Source organism: Danio aesculapii, chromosome 5, assembly GCF_903798145.1.
Source record: "Danio aesculapii chromosome 5, fDanAes4.1, whole genome shotgun sequence".
Classification (NCBI taxonomy): Eukaryota; Metazoa; Chordata; class Actinopteri; order Cypriniformes; family Danionidae; genus Danio; species Danio aesculapii.
The window spans coordinates 7,085,929-7,103,479 of NC_079439.1; the positions used below are offsets into that span (position 1 = coordinate 7,085,929).

The 17,551-nt window shown below is 36.4% G+C and overlaps 1 protein-coding gene across 1 annotated transcript in view; it reads left to right on the top strand.

Annotated features, from left to right (window-relative positions):
- The window catches only part of tnks1bp1 (tankyrase 1 binding protein 1), a 65,478-nt gene extending 49,584 nt beyond the window's left edge, over nt 1–15,894 (top strand). The window contains exons 6-10 of the mRNA XM_056457296.1: nt 62–227; nt 3,768–3,904; nt 8,180–8,328; nt 12,006–12,097; nt 14,444–15,894. Of these exons, the coding sequence (XP_056313271.1) occupies nt 62–227; nt 3,768–3,904; nt 8,180–8,328; nt 12,006–12,081 (528 nt within the window). The 3' untranslated portion in view covers nt 12,082–12,097; nt 14,444–15,894. The remainder of the gene's footprint in view (nt 1–61; nt 228–3,767; nt 3,905–8,179; nt 8,329–12,005; nt 12,098–14,443) is intronic.
- Nucleotides 15,895–17,551: the final 1,657 nt, after the last annotated feature.

Consider the following 17,551-nt stretch of genomic DNA (forward strand, 5'->3'; position numbering starts at 1 on the left):
CAATGTGAATCTGTCTCAGTTTGTTTTTGTGTGTGTTTTTACATGTATATTACTGGATCAGTCCTCAGCTCCTCCACTGGACTCCACCGTTTTACGTTCAAAGGTTGATCTGGGAAAGAAACGAAGTATAAAGCGCTCCAGACCGTCCCGTGCCGTCCGACAGAGAGCCGCTCTGCCTGCTCTGACCGAGGGAACAAACCCCGACTGGAGATTCTGCGACTCCACAGGTGGATCAGCACATGCATCATATCATATTTCATAAATCATAATCTATGTTAAAGGGATAGTTTCTATCTAAAAATTTCTAAAACTGAAAATGTACTCGCTATTTACTCTCCCTCAAGTGGTTTCAAACATTGAGTTTCTTTCTTCTGTTGAACACAGAAGAAGATATTTTGAAGAATGTTGGAAACCAGTAACCATTGACAAACAAATACTATGGAAGTCAATGGTTACAGGTTTCTAGCTTTCTTCAAAATATGTTATTATTATCCTTCTGTAGTTAAATGAAAGAATTATTGTGTATAATATATTTCAGTGCTTCCCACACGTTTGAAATAGACTTGCGGTGGTAGCTGGATTGAAACACACCATTTGCCCACATCAGATAAATAGTTAACTACATGCGATAATCAAAACATCATTTATTTTTTAACAATAATTGTATTTATTATGACACTGTCTTGACACTGTTTCTTTTCAATGGATTAAAGTTAAAAAAAAACTGTTTAAATAAAAAAAATCCACTATTTCTCTTACTTTAATGCTATTAAGGAGCCATGTGCACCCACTGACAGGTCAAATCTGCTTCTCTCTCTCAAGTTCAAATCAAACTTGAATGCTGAAGGATTTTAGATATGTAGATAAAACAGCCTATGTAATATATTAACGTCATCAATTTAACAAAATAATCGGCAAATGAGAAATAAATGGGTGACGCGGTGGCGCACTAGGTAGTGCTGTCGCCTCACAGCAAGAAGGTCGCTGGTTCGAGCCTCGGCTGGGTCAGTTGGCTTTTCAGTGTGGAGTTTGCATGTTCTCCCCGGGTTGCGTGGGTTTCCATCCTCTGGATGTTTCCTAAAGATGGGTTGTAGCTGGAAGGGCATCCTCTGCTTAAAACATATGCTGGAAAAGTTGGCGGTTCATTCCGCTGTGGCGACCCTGGATTAATAAAAGGACTAAGCCGCCAAGGAAATGAATGAATGAATGATTAAATGAGAAATAAAGGACAGAAAACAATGCAGACAATATCTCAAAAATGATCATAATTATAAGATTAAAACATGTAAAAAAGGCAATTAACCATGTGTTGATGAACCATTACTAATGGTGTACATATATTTTGCAGCATTTCATCCTCTTTGAGAGTCGTTTTGATTCATGAATTCATTATTTTATGTTTTTCTCGCTCATGCAACTGTTCAAGTGCAGTCAGCTGTGAGCTAAGCGAAAGTAGGTTTACGTAAAAAGTAATGCAAAAGCGCAAACAAGCTATAGAAGGCGAAAGCAAAAGCTGAATCCAGGACATTTTTGGAGATTTAGAAATCCAGGCCTGACAATTTTTTTAAGTCCAAAAATGCATGTCTCTGTGGGTCTACAGAGCACGTGAGACTGTCTGTGGGAGTGTTGACAGGTCTTGCGCACACTGTATGTAACGGGTAAACAAGAGAAAAGTTTCCACTACTTAATCAATTGTGGATGTTTGGTTATATTGGGCAGATACAAAAGAAGAAAGAAAGAAAGAAAGAAAGAAAGAAAGAAAGAGCTTTATTGCCAGGTATGTTCACACATACGAGGAATTTGTTTTGTTGACAGAGCTTCTACAGTGCAACAGGATTACAGAGACAGGACAAAAAACAGATAATAAATATATATAAAAAATAGAAGTAAGTAGTGAGTGCAAATATACAGATTGACAAGTGTATGTACATGTTTATTACTATATACAACGTTATATGTGCAGCTGTTATGTGCAAATTGGCATGTAAAGTATGTTGTTAAATAAGTGTATATGTGTATAAAAGTGTATGGCAAGTAGTGATGTTGGCTCCACAATTATTATCATCAAGTGTTCATGAGATGGATTGCCTGAGCGAAGAAACTGTTTCTGTGTCGGGCTGTTCTAGTGCGCAGTGCTCTGTAGCGTCAATAACCACACAGTTATTGACTGAAAAAGTGTAAAAGGATGTTAATAATAGTAAAAAATAAATAAAAATCTGTCACTAAATATACCTGGGCGGCCCGCCCAAGAAAAGTCTATGTTGGAGCAGGGCTTTACATTAACAACCGCCAAATGCGGGTAGATTTCAGCGGCAGCGGGTAAGACAGACACTCCCACTAGCCACTTTGGCTGGTTGAAAATAATTTTCCCTGATAATATTTCTTAAAAGCAGCTTTTGACAATAAGGATGGTCCAATATGCATGCAAAGGCGATCTTAGAATTGAGAAGCAACACGACTGACAAAATAATTGCGTTCGCAACTTCGCGCGAGCAAAGCGGGTGAATACCGAATGAGAGGAGAATCACTCGCGCTAACAGCTGAGGTGATGCACGCATATAACGCGTGCGCGCTCCCGTTTCCTTGCGTGCAGCAACTGTGCTAGAAACACAACTGATGTGATCGGTTCTCTTTCAAATCGACTAGACAAAAAGTGATGAGCATGCACCCACAGTCTTTCTGCTTTCAAGATTTCCAGAGTTGACTTATTGTAAGCAGCGCCAGTTGCTTTCGCTTTAACCATTCTTTGAACAGATTATTTATGGGTCTAACATTAACCGTGTGTGTGATCATCCTTTAATTATCACACGTTATGTTTTTTACCTGCTTTCTTTTGCGTTAATATGGTTTAATTATAATTTTTTACAATAACATTGCTTTAATGGGAGATTAACTCCCCATTTATGTGTAGTTAACTGGTGATCTAAGACCTTTAGCCAGGACAGATTACTGTGCATGTGTTTTGTTAAATAAAAAGTATAGTATAAGCTATATTTTGCTTGTTTTGACACATTTAAAATTTGTGGCTAAGAAATAATTAATTGTTTATGTTTGGTGCGGTCAGAGATAAATTAGGTAAATCCTTTATTTTGAGCTCTGAAAATGATGTGAAATAAAAGCTAATTGTAATACTATGAAACCATGACCCATGTGCTCATGATTATTGAGCTCATACACGACACACAAAAGTGAAATGAATTAGGAGGCATGTGGAGATAACCCAACATCTAAATCAAGTCATTTTAGCATGTCAAAGTCATATTTATGTGTTTAAAATATATTTTCTCAACAATAAAATTGTGGCTAGTAAATATGGCGAGTGGCTAGTAATGTTGGAAAACTACTAGCCACAGTGGCTGGTGATCAAAAAAGTTAATGTCAAGCCCTGTGTGAGAGGCTATTTATTTGAATACAAAAACAAACGCTACTTTTATTTATACAGAACTTTTGGATTAATTTGCAGTATTTAAGGCAAGTACCTAGAAATGAAAAGTAAGAACAAAAAAAATAAGTTTGATCAATTATAATAACTAATTACTTCTATAGATTTTTTTTTTTCCAAAACTGCTAATATCACAAAACCAACAGATTGATTTAAATGATTTCCAAAGACCAGCCGTTTTTAATTTATCATAGTGTAGCTTTCTCTTCATTTACATTCAACGTGGAACTAGTTACACAGCACTGCAATGTTAGATTTTCAGCTACAAATTTGAAGACTCCAGCTTGTCTGTTATTTTAATGGAATAAAACTCCTACTGTTACAGATGCCAAAGATCAGATTTCCAATGGAGGGGACTCAGAATCAGAAGAGGAACCATCTCAGGAAGTCACATCTACTCCGGCCCCCAGTCAGCCCAAAAGAGTGTCTGTGTTTCCCGGGATAAACCCTTCAGCCCTGATGGTAGAGCAACACACTGATTATTAACGATTAGTCAAATTTTATTAAAATGAAAAATCTGTTATTCATCTCTCACCTTCATTTCCTTAAAACCCACTGAGGCCTTCACAACACAAATTAAGATATTTAATTCCAGGAGATACAGAGTTTAATTTTAGTTTATTGCAAAATAGTTTAGAAAAATATATAATGTATTGTCATCATGGCAAAGAAAAAAGAAATGAGTTATTATAAATTACATTTCTTCTCTCCACTAAACAACACTTGTGAGATATTTTATAAAATAATTAGATTTGACATGAGGGCTAATAATTTAGACTAAATATATAAATGTATACAGCTGGGCAACATAGTGGCGCAGTAGGTAGTGCTGTTGCCTCCCAGCAAGAAGGTCGCTGGTTCGAGCCTCGGCTAGGTCAGTTGGCGTTTCTGTGTGGAGTTTGCATGTTCTCCCAGCGTTCGCGTGGGTTTCCTCCGGGTGCTCCGGTTTCCCCCACAGTCCAAAGACATGCGGTACAGGTGAATTGGGTAGGCTAAATTGGCCATAGTGTATGTATGTGTGCGAATGAGTGTGTATGGGTTTCCCATTGATAGGTTGCAGCTGGAAGGGCATCCGCTGCGTAAAACATATGCTGGATAAGTTGGCGGTTCATTCCGCTGTGGCGACCCCAGATTAATATAGGGACTAAGCTGAAAAGAAAATGAATAAATGTATACAGCTGAAGTATTAGCCCTCATGAATTATTTGCCCTCCTGTATATTTTTTTCTCCAATTTCTGTTGGAGACATAATAGTTTTATTAACTCATTTCTAATAACTGATTTCCCTTATCTTAAATAATATTAAAATAATTTTTGACTAGATATTTTTCAAGAGACTAGTATTCAGCTTTAAGTGACATTTAAAGGGTAAAGTTAAGGGAATTAGGCAAAGTTATTATATAACGATGGTTTGTTCTGTAGACAATCGGAAAAAAATATTGCTTAAGGGGGCTAATAATATTGAACTTAATGTTTGGTAACACTTGATAATTATACACTGAATCATTTACTAAGCATTAGCATCTAGTGAATTCATTATTTGTTAAGCATTACCTCTACATTACTAAACGTTATTAAGCAGTTTATACCTGCAGCTTGTTACGTGTTTAAGATGTTTAAGTGGGATGCTGTAACATTTAGGTTAGACGGGTGTAATGTGTGCGACAGATCAAGGATGAGGCAAGAATCAATTATCTATTTAAGCTTTTTACTCAGTAGTTGAAACAATTATGTAACAGTAATAAATGAAAAAAAAAAACATTTATAATTATCTTTAAACAAAAACAACGAGTGTAAGCCAAATCAAAAAATTAACAAAACAAAACAATCCTTAAAACTAAAGTCTAAACTAGGCGTCAAAAATAAATACAAATAAAAACCGAGATCTTCAGTGTATACGACACCCGAACTAAACTAATTAAAGCTACAAAACTCAAAATACACAGCTGGCAAAACACTCAAACTAATCTAACAAAACATCAATCTAAACTAAAACAAACCGGATAAGACGGTCAAAGCTTAGTTTAGAATCGCACAGCAACCATCACATTATGTTACTTAAAGCCAACGAAGTTCAACAAGCAAACTCGAATTACCACAGTAAACTGTGATAATAAATCACTAAACAGCCGAAGCACAGCACAAACAAATTGCGTGAAGCACAAATGGCAGAGCGCACACCACACACTGGTCTGTCGAGGCTTTAAATCCTTGTGGCTCGTCCTGGGATTGGTGGAACTGACACCATCATAATGATGATGGACAGAATGGTTAACCAATAAGCAAGCAGAGAGGAGGGTGAAATTGATTTATTTTTCATTACTAAATTAACTACTGAATTATTTACAAATCATTTGTATTTAAAGGGCACATAGTTTACCTCTTTTTTATGATTTAATATTAATATTATGGTTCTTCTGAGTGTGCCAGTTTAGGTTCAGTTTAAAACACAATTCAGTTTTTTTTATTATAATGTGTTAAAAAGTGTCATGTTGGGGGCGTGTCCACAGCTCGCTGATTTATGGGTGTGTTGCTTCACATGTAAATTAGTTTCGGCTTCCCGCCAATGTAACAAGGGGGCGGGGCCATGAGCTCACCCACTCTGCGTTTGCAACAGAGTCTGACAGGCAGACTGAGAGAAGGAGCAGGAGTGAGAGGATCAGCATTCAGTCGTACATGTACAACTCGGACACAGACCAAGCAGAGAGTACAAAATCATTTGTGTCTTTGTACAGTTTTACAGCCAACTGTGTGCTAGTTTCAAGTGCCGAGCTTGTACACAGAAACTAATAACCACGCACACTGAATTAACTTTGACTGAGGCACCGGATGCGTCACTCGAAGCCGCGACACGGCACACCAGACACTCTCTGTGGCGCACCAGATACATGAAGTGTCCCGAATCGTCGCGCCGTTGTGTGTACCCTGATAGAAACCTATGTTTAGAATTCTAAAACGCATGGCGCTGCGTCAGGTACAGCAGCGCCTAGTTAAGATCACAGGGAGCTTCTGGGATCGCGAGAAATGCAAACGGCTGCAGTATTAGGTAGACTCAATGAGAAGTACACATGTTTGCAAACCTACCTAAAGATACAACCAATAATTCCGATTACAGTGATAATGTGGAGAATATTGCTCTTGTGTTGAGCCCAATGAGCCTTGCATCTAAAAATAGAGCTAGGGTGTTCCTTTAGTGATATTGCTTCGACTCACGCTGAAAATGGCGGACGTGAATCAACAAACTGAGGATATGATGTCAATCAATATTGGTGGGCGGGGGGACCGCACTCCTACGTCAAGTTGCGGTCGGTCTGAAAACCACTCCAATTGGTCCACCAATTTTTATGTTGTTAAATTGAAAAAAAAAAGCACTGGGTGTGCTTATATTTATAAAGCATAAATAGTCCTCACTTTAACTTGGGTCACAAAACTATATGAAAATAAAGCATTTATTAACATGTAAATTAACTATTAGTATATGCCTGAATAATAACATATATAAATGTTAATTTGAATGGTTTATTAATCATGTACTAACTCATTCTGAATGATCAAAAAAACACCAACTATGCTCAAATAACTGGTTTGTAAATAATGCAGTGGTTAATTTAGTAATGAAAAATAAATCATTAACAAAGTATGAAAGTATAATTATTAAGCTCGTTATAAATGTGGTTGTAAGTCAAGAATACAGCACTTGTAGCTACAGTTATACAGTTTACTAACGTTTATTAATGTAGAGTTTATGCTCAACAAATAATGAAATCACTATTTGCTAATGCTTAATAAATGATTCATAGTGTGTAGTTATTATAAAGTGTTGCCAAATGGTTTTTAGAAAATTAAAAGCTACTTATAATCTAGCCGAAATAAAACAAATAAGACTTCAGTCAAAACAAGATTATATTGTAAATATATAGGAAATATTGTGAAAAATCCATTACTCTGTTAAACATCATTTGGGAAATATTTGAAAAAGAAAACGAATTCACAGGGGGTGAATAATTTTGACTTCAACTGTATATATTCGATATATATACAGTACAATATTTTTAGTATTGGTCTACACCTGTAGTGATCTTTTTATTTTAAGGCATCCTTGTTACAGTGTAACTACTCATTTAACTACCGACGTATATTAAATGAGAAGGGTTAGAATGCAGCTTGTAGGTTTAGTGTTATACTGTAAAAAAAATCCATAAATTAGCAGTTTTCTGTATTTTGTGATTCAATGATTCAATTTTTTTTATTTTTTCCCTCATTTATTAATGCTTTTGAATTGCATTATGGGACCTTGATCTTTCTTCCAACAACTTTTAACCTTCATAAGTTAGAAAAAGTGACTTTTATGAACATTTTTAATAGTTTAAAGTGCTGTATTGTCAGGGTTGATGTTGTATATTACACTACAGGCCCCTTGTAACAAGCTGACAGCACATTTTCTGTTATTTTTCACACTTATTTCTCTATATATTATTATTTCTTATACATTATATTATTTTAAACTACTAAAATGTCAATAAAAGTCACTTTGTTAAACTGTAGAGATGAATTTTCAACATCAAAAGTCAACAGAGCAGACATCAACATCCCATAATGCAATTCACAACCGAAAAAACCCCAAAACAATCCCAAAATTAAGAAACTGTTCATTAACAGATATTGTTTGCAGTGTAGTGTTAACAGTTTCATCGGTGTTGTCTCCTCATGTCTTGATGCTGGTGTTTTTATTGTTCAGGCTCAGTTGAAGCGCAGGAGTGCAGCTGTAGATTCAGATGCTCAATCAGAAGCTCAAACCCCTCCGTCTGTTCCCTCTCGCTCTCCCCGAACACCCAGCAGGACCCTCGGCCCCCGAGTGCTGCCCCCTGCCGACGCAAAGGATGCTGGGTAAGTGGACCAGAAACTAGAGTGCATGTATTTGCAGGTTTGAATAGTTACAGTTCAGATACCTGGGCGGATCAACTTGATTTCAGCTTGACATCTTAGAGGGCATTTAAACAGCAGCGGTTTAATCTAAATATTTAAAGAGCCCCTATTATGGGTTTTTGAATATGAGCTTTCATGGTGTAGCACCTCTAAGTGAATGAAAAGATCCAGCTGAGGTTTAAATCTAAAAGTGCAGCATGTTTAAAACTATTGATTCTTTAACGAATTAGTCGACTCAGAGTCGAATAAATGAATCATGTTGAGTTCAGATCTTAGGCTTGAATCTGTCGATACAGTACATCACCTAATATGTAGTTCCAGTTCACGTGAACGCACTTTTCCTTCAGAAACTGGTGTAGTGCAGGCGATCACGGGACTGATCATGAAGCGAAGATGAAGATTACTGACAGATGGAGATTCAGCTGCAGGGAATAAAGGGTTATTAAAGTTAATTTTCACAACAACACCACAGTACAGCCAACCTTATCAGTAACTGTTACAGTTCATGTTTCTTCTTCCGCCGGATCATAACATGTAAGTGTCATTAAAATTGTTGCCTCGTTTGGTGTAGTTTGCAAAATATGTGTTTAATTGTGTGTTATAAGTTGTAATAACCCGCGCGGCTTGTAAACATGTATCTATTATAGATCAGTGCTTGTACTGTATCTCTCAGGTTAAATCTGTATGAGGCTGTTCACATATTGTGTCCAAAACTACGTTAAAAACGTGACGCATGCTTCTTCCTTTACCGATTTTAAATGTTTTTCTGAACTGGCGATCCTCTACAGTTTACCTTTGTTATGGCCACCATCAGCTGTTCCTCACATGCGTGGCGCGGTCAATTTTCAATATAGTTCATCTTTTGCCACTGTGTGGATTAATACTGAATGTGTGTCGTTGTTATAACTTCGGGTTAGCATTGAGAGTAGTGTAATAGCTAATTCTATCAAACCTCTTCAGCTGCTTCAGAACGCAGCAGCACGAGTGGTCTTTGATGAACCCAAAAGAGCACATGTCACTCCGCTACTCACCCGTTTGCACTGGCTGCCAGTTGCTGCTCGCATCAAATTCAAAGCTCTGATGTTTTCTTTATTCTCCATTTCCACCTGGGGATACTCTTCCCGAGGCCCTCAGACTATGCAGAGCCACTGATTCGATCCAAGACCAACGACGAGATGATCCCAAGGTTTTTATATCCTGGACCTGGCCGAATCCTGAGCAGCTACTGTGATGGTCATGGAGGAGTGGAGAACATGAGACTGATTCCTGTGACGCTCCAGAGACAGACGAGTCTTCGCTGAGGCCAGCTTCCAGCCTCCGCCACTGAGACTGCAGCTCTGCACAAGACGTTTGGCCAGCGGAGAAATTAAAATGGTCGTGCCCAACTGAGCCTGGTTTCTCTCAAGGTTTTTTTTCTTCACTTCCGCCTTTAGTGAAGTTTTTTTTCCCTCTCCGCTGTCGCCACTGGCTTGCATGTTTCGGGATCTGTAGAGCTGCGCATCGTTGGATTTGCTCTTCAGTATTTGGACTCTCAGTAGTGATTATTAAACCACACTGAACTGAGCTCAACTGAACTGAACTTAAACACTACAAACTGAACTACACTGTTCCTATTTACTATGACCTTTTATGTGAAGCTGCTTTGACACAATCTACATTGTATAAGCGCTATACAAATAAAGGTGAATTGAATTGAATTGAATTGAATGTTTGCTTACAAAGCGACCTCTTTCTTTGCTCCTTCTTATCTGCTCTCACTTCTGCAGATATATGTGCCCTCCAGAAACTTGCATTCTGTGAATGAACGTCGCCTCGTGGTTCCATCCCTAAGAGGGAAGAAATCACTTTCCCGAACTCTCGCATTTAATCTGCCCAGTTGGTGGAATGAACTCCTTAACTACATCAGAACAGCAGAGTCACTTGTAATCGACTAAAAACTCAACTATTTAGTCTCCACTTTCCTTCCTAATCTTAACTGCCTCTCTGGCTATACCACTAACTGTACTCTCTCAAAAAAAAACTTACATTACTAATGTTTTGCTTCTTCGACTTTACACACCTGAAACTTGTCTATAGCACTTGTTCACTGCTGCTCTTATAGTTGTGTAAATTGCTTCCTTGTCCTCATTTGTAAGTCGCTCTGGATAAAAGCGTCTGCTAAATGACTAAACGTAAATGTAATATGCTGGTGTTTAACTGTATTGCTTTGTTGCATTCTTGCATTGGGCTCTCTTTGCTACTTCATAGCCATGGTGGGCGTATCTCTCTGTCTCGTGCTGAACCCAGTTGACCAATCACAACAGACTGGGTCATCGGTCCAGTCAGCGCAGATTAGCTTCGTGCTAAAGAGGGGTTTGGGATCAAATGAATCGCTGAACGATTCATATGGAAGTCGTTGGGATAATTAGGTGAATCAATGAAACAAAATGAAAGTGTTTTTGACCTTGCACACATATCAGCATATTATTGAAGACCCCAAAACCTAAATATGACCTTTTTTAATGCAAAATAGGAGCTCTAAGCTTTTAAGCCAGCAGCTAGCTCTCTGCAACTCTCACATGGTCGCCCACTGTCGCTAAGCAGGGCTGAGCCTGGTCAGAACCTGGATGGGAGACCACATGGGAAAACTAGGTTGCTGTTGGAAGTGGTGTTAGTGAGACCAGCAGGGGGCGCTCAACCTGCGGTCTGTGTGGGTTCCAACACCCCAATATATTGATGGCGACACTATACTGCTCAGTGAGCACTGTCTTTTAGATGAGATGTTAAACCAAGGTCCTGACTCTCTGTGGTCATTAAAAATCCCAGGATGTCCTTCGAAAAATATTAGAGGTTTAACCCCGGCATCCTGGCCAAATTTGCCCACTGGCCTCTGTCCATCATGGCCTCCTAACCATCCCCATATCATAATTGGCTTCATCACTCGTTCTCCTCGTCCTTTGTTTGTGGTGTGCGGTCTGGGTCATCCAGGTGAATGCAACACAATGGAGGTGGATGAGGAGATTCTGCCCAAAAAATGTGTAAAGAGCTTTGAGTGTCCAGAAAACCGCTATATAATAGTAAGGAATTATTATTTTATAAATTTTGGCTAGGAGTCTAGAGGTCACACTGCAAAAAAACGTTTCTGTAGATTTGTAGTCCTAGTGATTACCTAAAAACATTAAGGATGTATGTATAACTGTTTATTTTTTAAGGTTGATGTTGTTATTCCTAATTTTATTTAGTTTATTTGGTTAAGTTTAACAATAATATTGTCAAATAAATTGCTGGAGTGTAGCATATGTTTGTTCAAAGATCTTTAGTTCTTTAATTTGAAATGTGTCGTCTTATTTTAGAATTGATTCTTAATTTAGAATGTATTTTATAAAATAGGGATGTTCCTATTTTGAAGGCGTTAAAAACAACAACATGGAATGTTCCCACAACATTTTGTGGAATCAAGAACTAAAAAATAAAAACAAAAACTCAACGTACAAAGAGAAAAGTAGCACTTCTTAAGAAGTAATTCTTCTTCTAATCTGTCACACAACACATATTGACAGTGCTAGATACTGTGGTGCTTAATAATTAATCATAAATGTAGTGGGAATGATCATAACTACGTCACATATTTGTAATAACATTTATTCTTATAAACCCAGGTCCGGATCTTCTCCCTCCTGGCTGCTTGAACTCAAATCCAAGAAGCGAATAAGTCAACCTGAAAGTGAAGCGTGAAGCTCATGAAGATCAGGTCAGTCAAATGCAATCAGTCAATTCTCTCAAATAATGTAAAATAAAACTCATTAAGTGGGAAAAGTTGCATGTTGCTTCTTCTATCTCCACTAGAGGGTGACAAAACACACTTTTACACTCACAGGCTCACTGATATTTCCATGATTTTAAATGAAACAATGACGGTTGATTGGTTTAATTTTTGACCTTAGATCTGTGAGGGATCACAGTGCTTAAAAAATTAACAAAATTTTATATTTATATATATATATATATATATATATATATATATATATATATATATATATATTATATATATATATATATATATATATATATATATATATATATATATATATATATATGTGTGTATGTATGTGTACATATATGAATTCCAGCGTTATGGATGTGACATCGGCAGTAAAAACTCCAAACATAAATTCACATAGAAAGTATATGTTAACATTATATTGACACATCTGTTTATATTTTCCAAACCAACTAACCACAGAGTTATGGGATCAGAAAAATATCAATCTGTAAAAAATCTTTATACTTTAAATGAGGAAAATAAACATGCATTATGGATGTGACAAAAAAGATTGCGAGTTTACAGTCTACAACATATTTTGTAGAAATTCTGTCAATTAAATGGCACAACCCAAAAGAAATAATGCTAATCAGGCAGATATGAGTCGGCTCACTATAGAACTACGGTGATTGATTTTACTTTGTTTGATATTTTTGCATTTATGAGGAAAAAGTGTCGTTATAAATGTGACACTCTTCCGTTATGGATGTGACAGCTGTGAAATTGCCACTTGTGTGATTTTGGCAAATTAAATATAATAGTTCGAAATACTGACAGATACATTTATGAGCATTTTAAAGCACTGTAAAATACTTGCTTACACAAAAAAATATAGAAAACACATATATATATATATATATATATATATATATATATATGTATATGTATATGTATGTATGTGTGTGTGTATATGTGTATATAAGCAAAATCCCACAAGTAGCAGTGCGATATGCGTTGGCTTGTGTGCGTTGGCTCGAGGCAGCAGGCTGAGTGCCTTAGTGTTCCACCAGTGACTATATACAGCCAAATCACACTGCTTCTTATGTGATATTGCATTTGTACAATGGTTTGATGGCATAATCATGTATATAAAAAAGAAATTCAAACACAGAGTCTAAAAATACTTTTGTTCGAGGAATAACTTTCTTCCGCCATTCATTCACATCTACAGCTGACGTCAGAACAGCAGAAACCGATGCACATTCACCAACATCCCTTTTGAGCTAGTATTTGAAGGATTTTCTAGCGTAATGTCTAAAATGATGACAAAACAGGTGATTTTGCTCATATTTTAAGATTATAAGGCTGAACGACATGAAATGCCATCAGTCTACAGAGATTTCCCAGTATTTTTCTGTTGCAGTCGGGATTTCACAATAATTAATCCCAAAAAAGCCAAAGCAACACAAACACTGCCAGAAACACTACCAGAAACACTACCAGATTACTATAGTATAAAATACAGCACTACAACATACAAAAGAGAGAGAGATCGACTTAGAATGTCACTTACCTGTTCTGTAATGATTTGATCAGCTGTAGTTTGAAGTTTGGTAGTTTTTCCTCCTCTAAAGGCTTGTTATGTGGTCTCTGTCACCATCTTGTGGTAGAGCGTCAACCGTCTTTGCTCTGCTCAGTATGACAGGCTGATGGATGCAGACACCGAAATTATAAATATTTGAAATCCTTATAAATAAACTGCATAGTTGCAATATAAACAACTACATCCTCACCTAAAAAAGCCCCAAAAGTAAATTATGTTGTCCGATTTTATATATAAAAATATATATTTATATTAAAAAATAAATTATTTTTTATTTATTTTATTATTTTATGTAAATTAAAGGAATTTGGAGTTAATAAGTGGATTTATTTATTTTCTACAAGTCTGTTTTTGAGAGTCTGATAAGATATATTATAAAAGCATGATCTGGAAATCTGATTGTTCAATCAAAATCAGTACTTGCTGATCTAGACTGCTTTAAACGCTCTAGGTTGGGAATGGAAAAGGCTTATTCAAGAAATGTATGAGGTAGCTGCTGTAAGGATATTGTTTGTGATGATCCACATTTTAAATGAGAATTTTTGAGTGGGATTAAGGATTCTGCTGTGTAAATGGGATGGATATAAGAACTCTTGTGCCGACTGCTGTTAAATTAGATTGGTTGATTAGATATTTGTAAGTGTACCTAGCAAAAGTGACTATTTGGGGGTTGTTTTATTGCAGTGTCTCTCGTTACAGTTTTAGAAGTGGATTGCTCTTTTAATTCGCAGGTCAGATGATGCAGTTTGCCATTTTTTTTTCTGCCAAGGAAGAGTGTGTGACGCCACAAAGATGCCAAAGGAACTGACTTACACAAATGAGACGTAATGAGCTTTCGTTCTCATGTTGACTGAGTATCAGACTATTTGTTTGTTTGTTTCCTGGAGTAAAAGGTTTTCCAAAAACGATGACACCTTTTAATTATTAGTATTTTTCCATCAAAGTCTGTCATATTTATTTGGCAGCATCAAAATTGGCACAAGTGCTGTTTACTGCCAGTCAACGGGATGTGTACGTTATTTTAATTCTGTTTACGTCTATTAATTTATGCTGATAAACCATCTCTCGAAGTTTCTCCAGATTCTCAAGCTTGCCTGAGAATTAGAAATCAGTATAGCTTCATGATAAAATGCACTTTAACTGAGTCAGAATCACTGGAGACATTAACAATGCGTTTAATTTTTATATTTTATCAAATTTTAAATATCGTGTTTCTGAAAGTCGCCTGATTTTCATTATAAAACACTACCTGACAAAAGTCTTGTCGCCTATCCAAGTTTTAGGAACAGCTAATAATAACTTGACTTCTAGTTGATCATTTGGTATCAGAAGTGGCTTATATGAAAGACAAAGACCTCTAGATTATGCTTAATTTACCAAATTAAAATATGATCATGTCTTGATTTATAATTACTTAATTAGGACAGTAAGGTCAGACTTTGTTTAGACAAAAGTCACCACTTAACAGAAATAATGTCCAGTATAGAATATAAAGTCATGCTGCAGTGAAAAAAGAGTTAATATTGTGCATGACTCCCATGAGCTTGGAGGACTGCATAAATACATCTCTGCAATGACTCAAATCACTGATTAATAAAGTCATCTGGAATGGCAAAGAAAGCGTTAATGCAGGACTCCCAGAGTTCATCAAGATTCTTTGGATTCATCTTCAATGCCTCCTCCTTCGTCTTACCCAGACATGCTCAATAATGTTCATGTCTGGTCACTGGGCTGGACGAGACTTTTGTCAGGTAGTGTATAAAACGTCCTTTTTTCTTTTGATTGTTTTATTCGGTTTTATTCAGCATATGCCATTCATTTAAAACCAACTTATAAATATAACTGAGCGGTAATTAGATTTTATTCTGGCCACTCTATTGTTTTATATTTTGTCTTTAATTAGAGCTTGTAAGCGAAGCTGATTGTTTTGTCATTTTTATTATTTTCCCATGTCTTCAGAGTCCTGCCAAGAACACTTTTACCGACAACAATCAGAGCTATAATAATGTATATCAAGTCATGTTAATGTTCATTTGTCAATGTTTATTTTTAGACTTCAGCTGTGTAAATGCTGCTTGAGGAAAAAAGTTTACCTGTCTATTGCTGGGAAATGGGAGATTTGTTTTATAAAAATGAATTGCAATCAAGGGAAATTTTCATTAAATATTTTTGTAACTGGGAAGCAAGTTTTGTGTTTGTGTGTGTGTGCGTGCGTGCGTGTGTGTGTGTTGGTGTGCCAGTTATACAGTTATACAGCACATCAGTCATTGAAAGGCTGTATAAATGTTTCTGAATTCAAAGTATAAAATGTCTAATATCAAATCGAATCAAGTCCAGTCAATCAAATCCAAGTCAAGTCTAGTCAATACAATGCAATGCAATACAAAAACTACATATTAGGATTGTTGAGCCACATGGTTTTAATTGCTCAGAGCCCCCAAATCACTAAATCCACCCCTGTTGATACTAACACCTAAAAAACTTTCATTTAATAAATTTTTAAGTAAAGTGTTATGCAAAAAAATCACAAAAGTTGAGTGTGAATGACTGAATGAATCTTAATGACCCATATGTGTCCAGTTCTAGTGAAGTCAAGTCAGTCCAACTTAAATCAAAAGTCAAGTCAAATCAAGTCAAGTCAAACACTACACAAAAAACTGTATATTAGCCTAAAAAAATCACAAAAGTTAAGTGTGAATGACTGAATGAATCTGAATGACCCACGTGTCCAGTCCAAGTCAAGTCAACTCAAGTAAAAAGTAAAGTCCAGTTAAAAGTCAACTCAAGTCAAAAGTCAAGTCACAACAAGTCAAGTCAAATCAAACACAACACTAAAACTGCATATTATGCCTGTTGGGACTAAAATAAAATCACAAAAATTGAGTGAATGAATGAATCTGAATGATCCACATGTGTCCAGTGCAATTCAAGTTAAGTGAATTCAATTCAATTCTTGTGTAAATTCAATTCAAGTCAAAAGTCAAACCACAAGTCAAGTCAAATTAAGTCATCAGTCAAGTTACATTAAGTCAAGTCAAACACAACACAACACAACACAAAAATTGCATATTATACCTGTTACCCTAATAAAAAAAAAATCACAAAAAATTAAGTGTCAATGACCCTTGTGTCCAGTCCAGTTCAAGTCAAGTCAATTCAATTCGGTCCAAGTCAAGTCAACTCAAGTCAAGAGTAAAGTCCAGTCAAAAGTCAAGTCAAGTCAACAGTCAACTCAATCAAGTCAACTCCAGTCAAAAGAAAAGTCCAGTCTAATGTCAACTCAAGTCAAGTTAAAAGTCAAGTCGTTAAGTCAACTCCACTCAAAAGTAAAGTCAACTCAAGTCAATTCAAAAGTCAAGTCAACAGTCAACTCAATCAAGTCAACTCCAGTCAAAAGTAAAGTCCAGTCTAATGTCAACTCAAGTCAAGTTAAAAGTCAAGTTGTTAAGTCAACTCCACTCAAAAGTAAAGTCCAGTTTAAAGTCAACTCAAGTCAATTCAAAAGTCAAGTCATCTGTCAAAAGTAAAGTCCAGTCAAAAGTCAAGTCAAGTCAACAGTCAACTCAATCAAGTCAACTCCACTCAAAAGTAAAGTCCAGTTTAAAGTCAACTCAAGCCAAGACAAAAGTCAACTCAAGTCAAGTCAAAAGTCAAGTCAAGTCAACTCCCGTCAAAAGTCAAGTCAACTCCCGTCAAAAGTCAAGTCAAAAGTCATCTAAAGTCAAGTCAAAAGTTAACTCATGTCAAGTGAAGTCCAGTCAAAAGTCAACTCAAGTCAAAAGTCAAGTCAAGTCAACTCCAGTCAAAAGTAAAGTCCAGTCAAAAGTAAACTCCTGTCA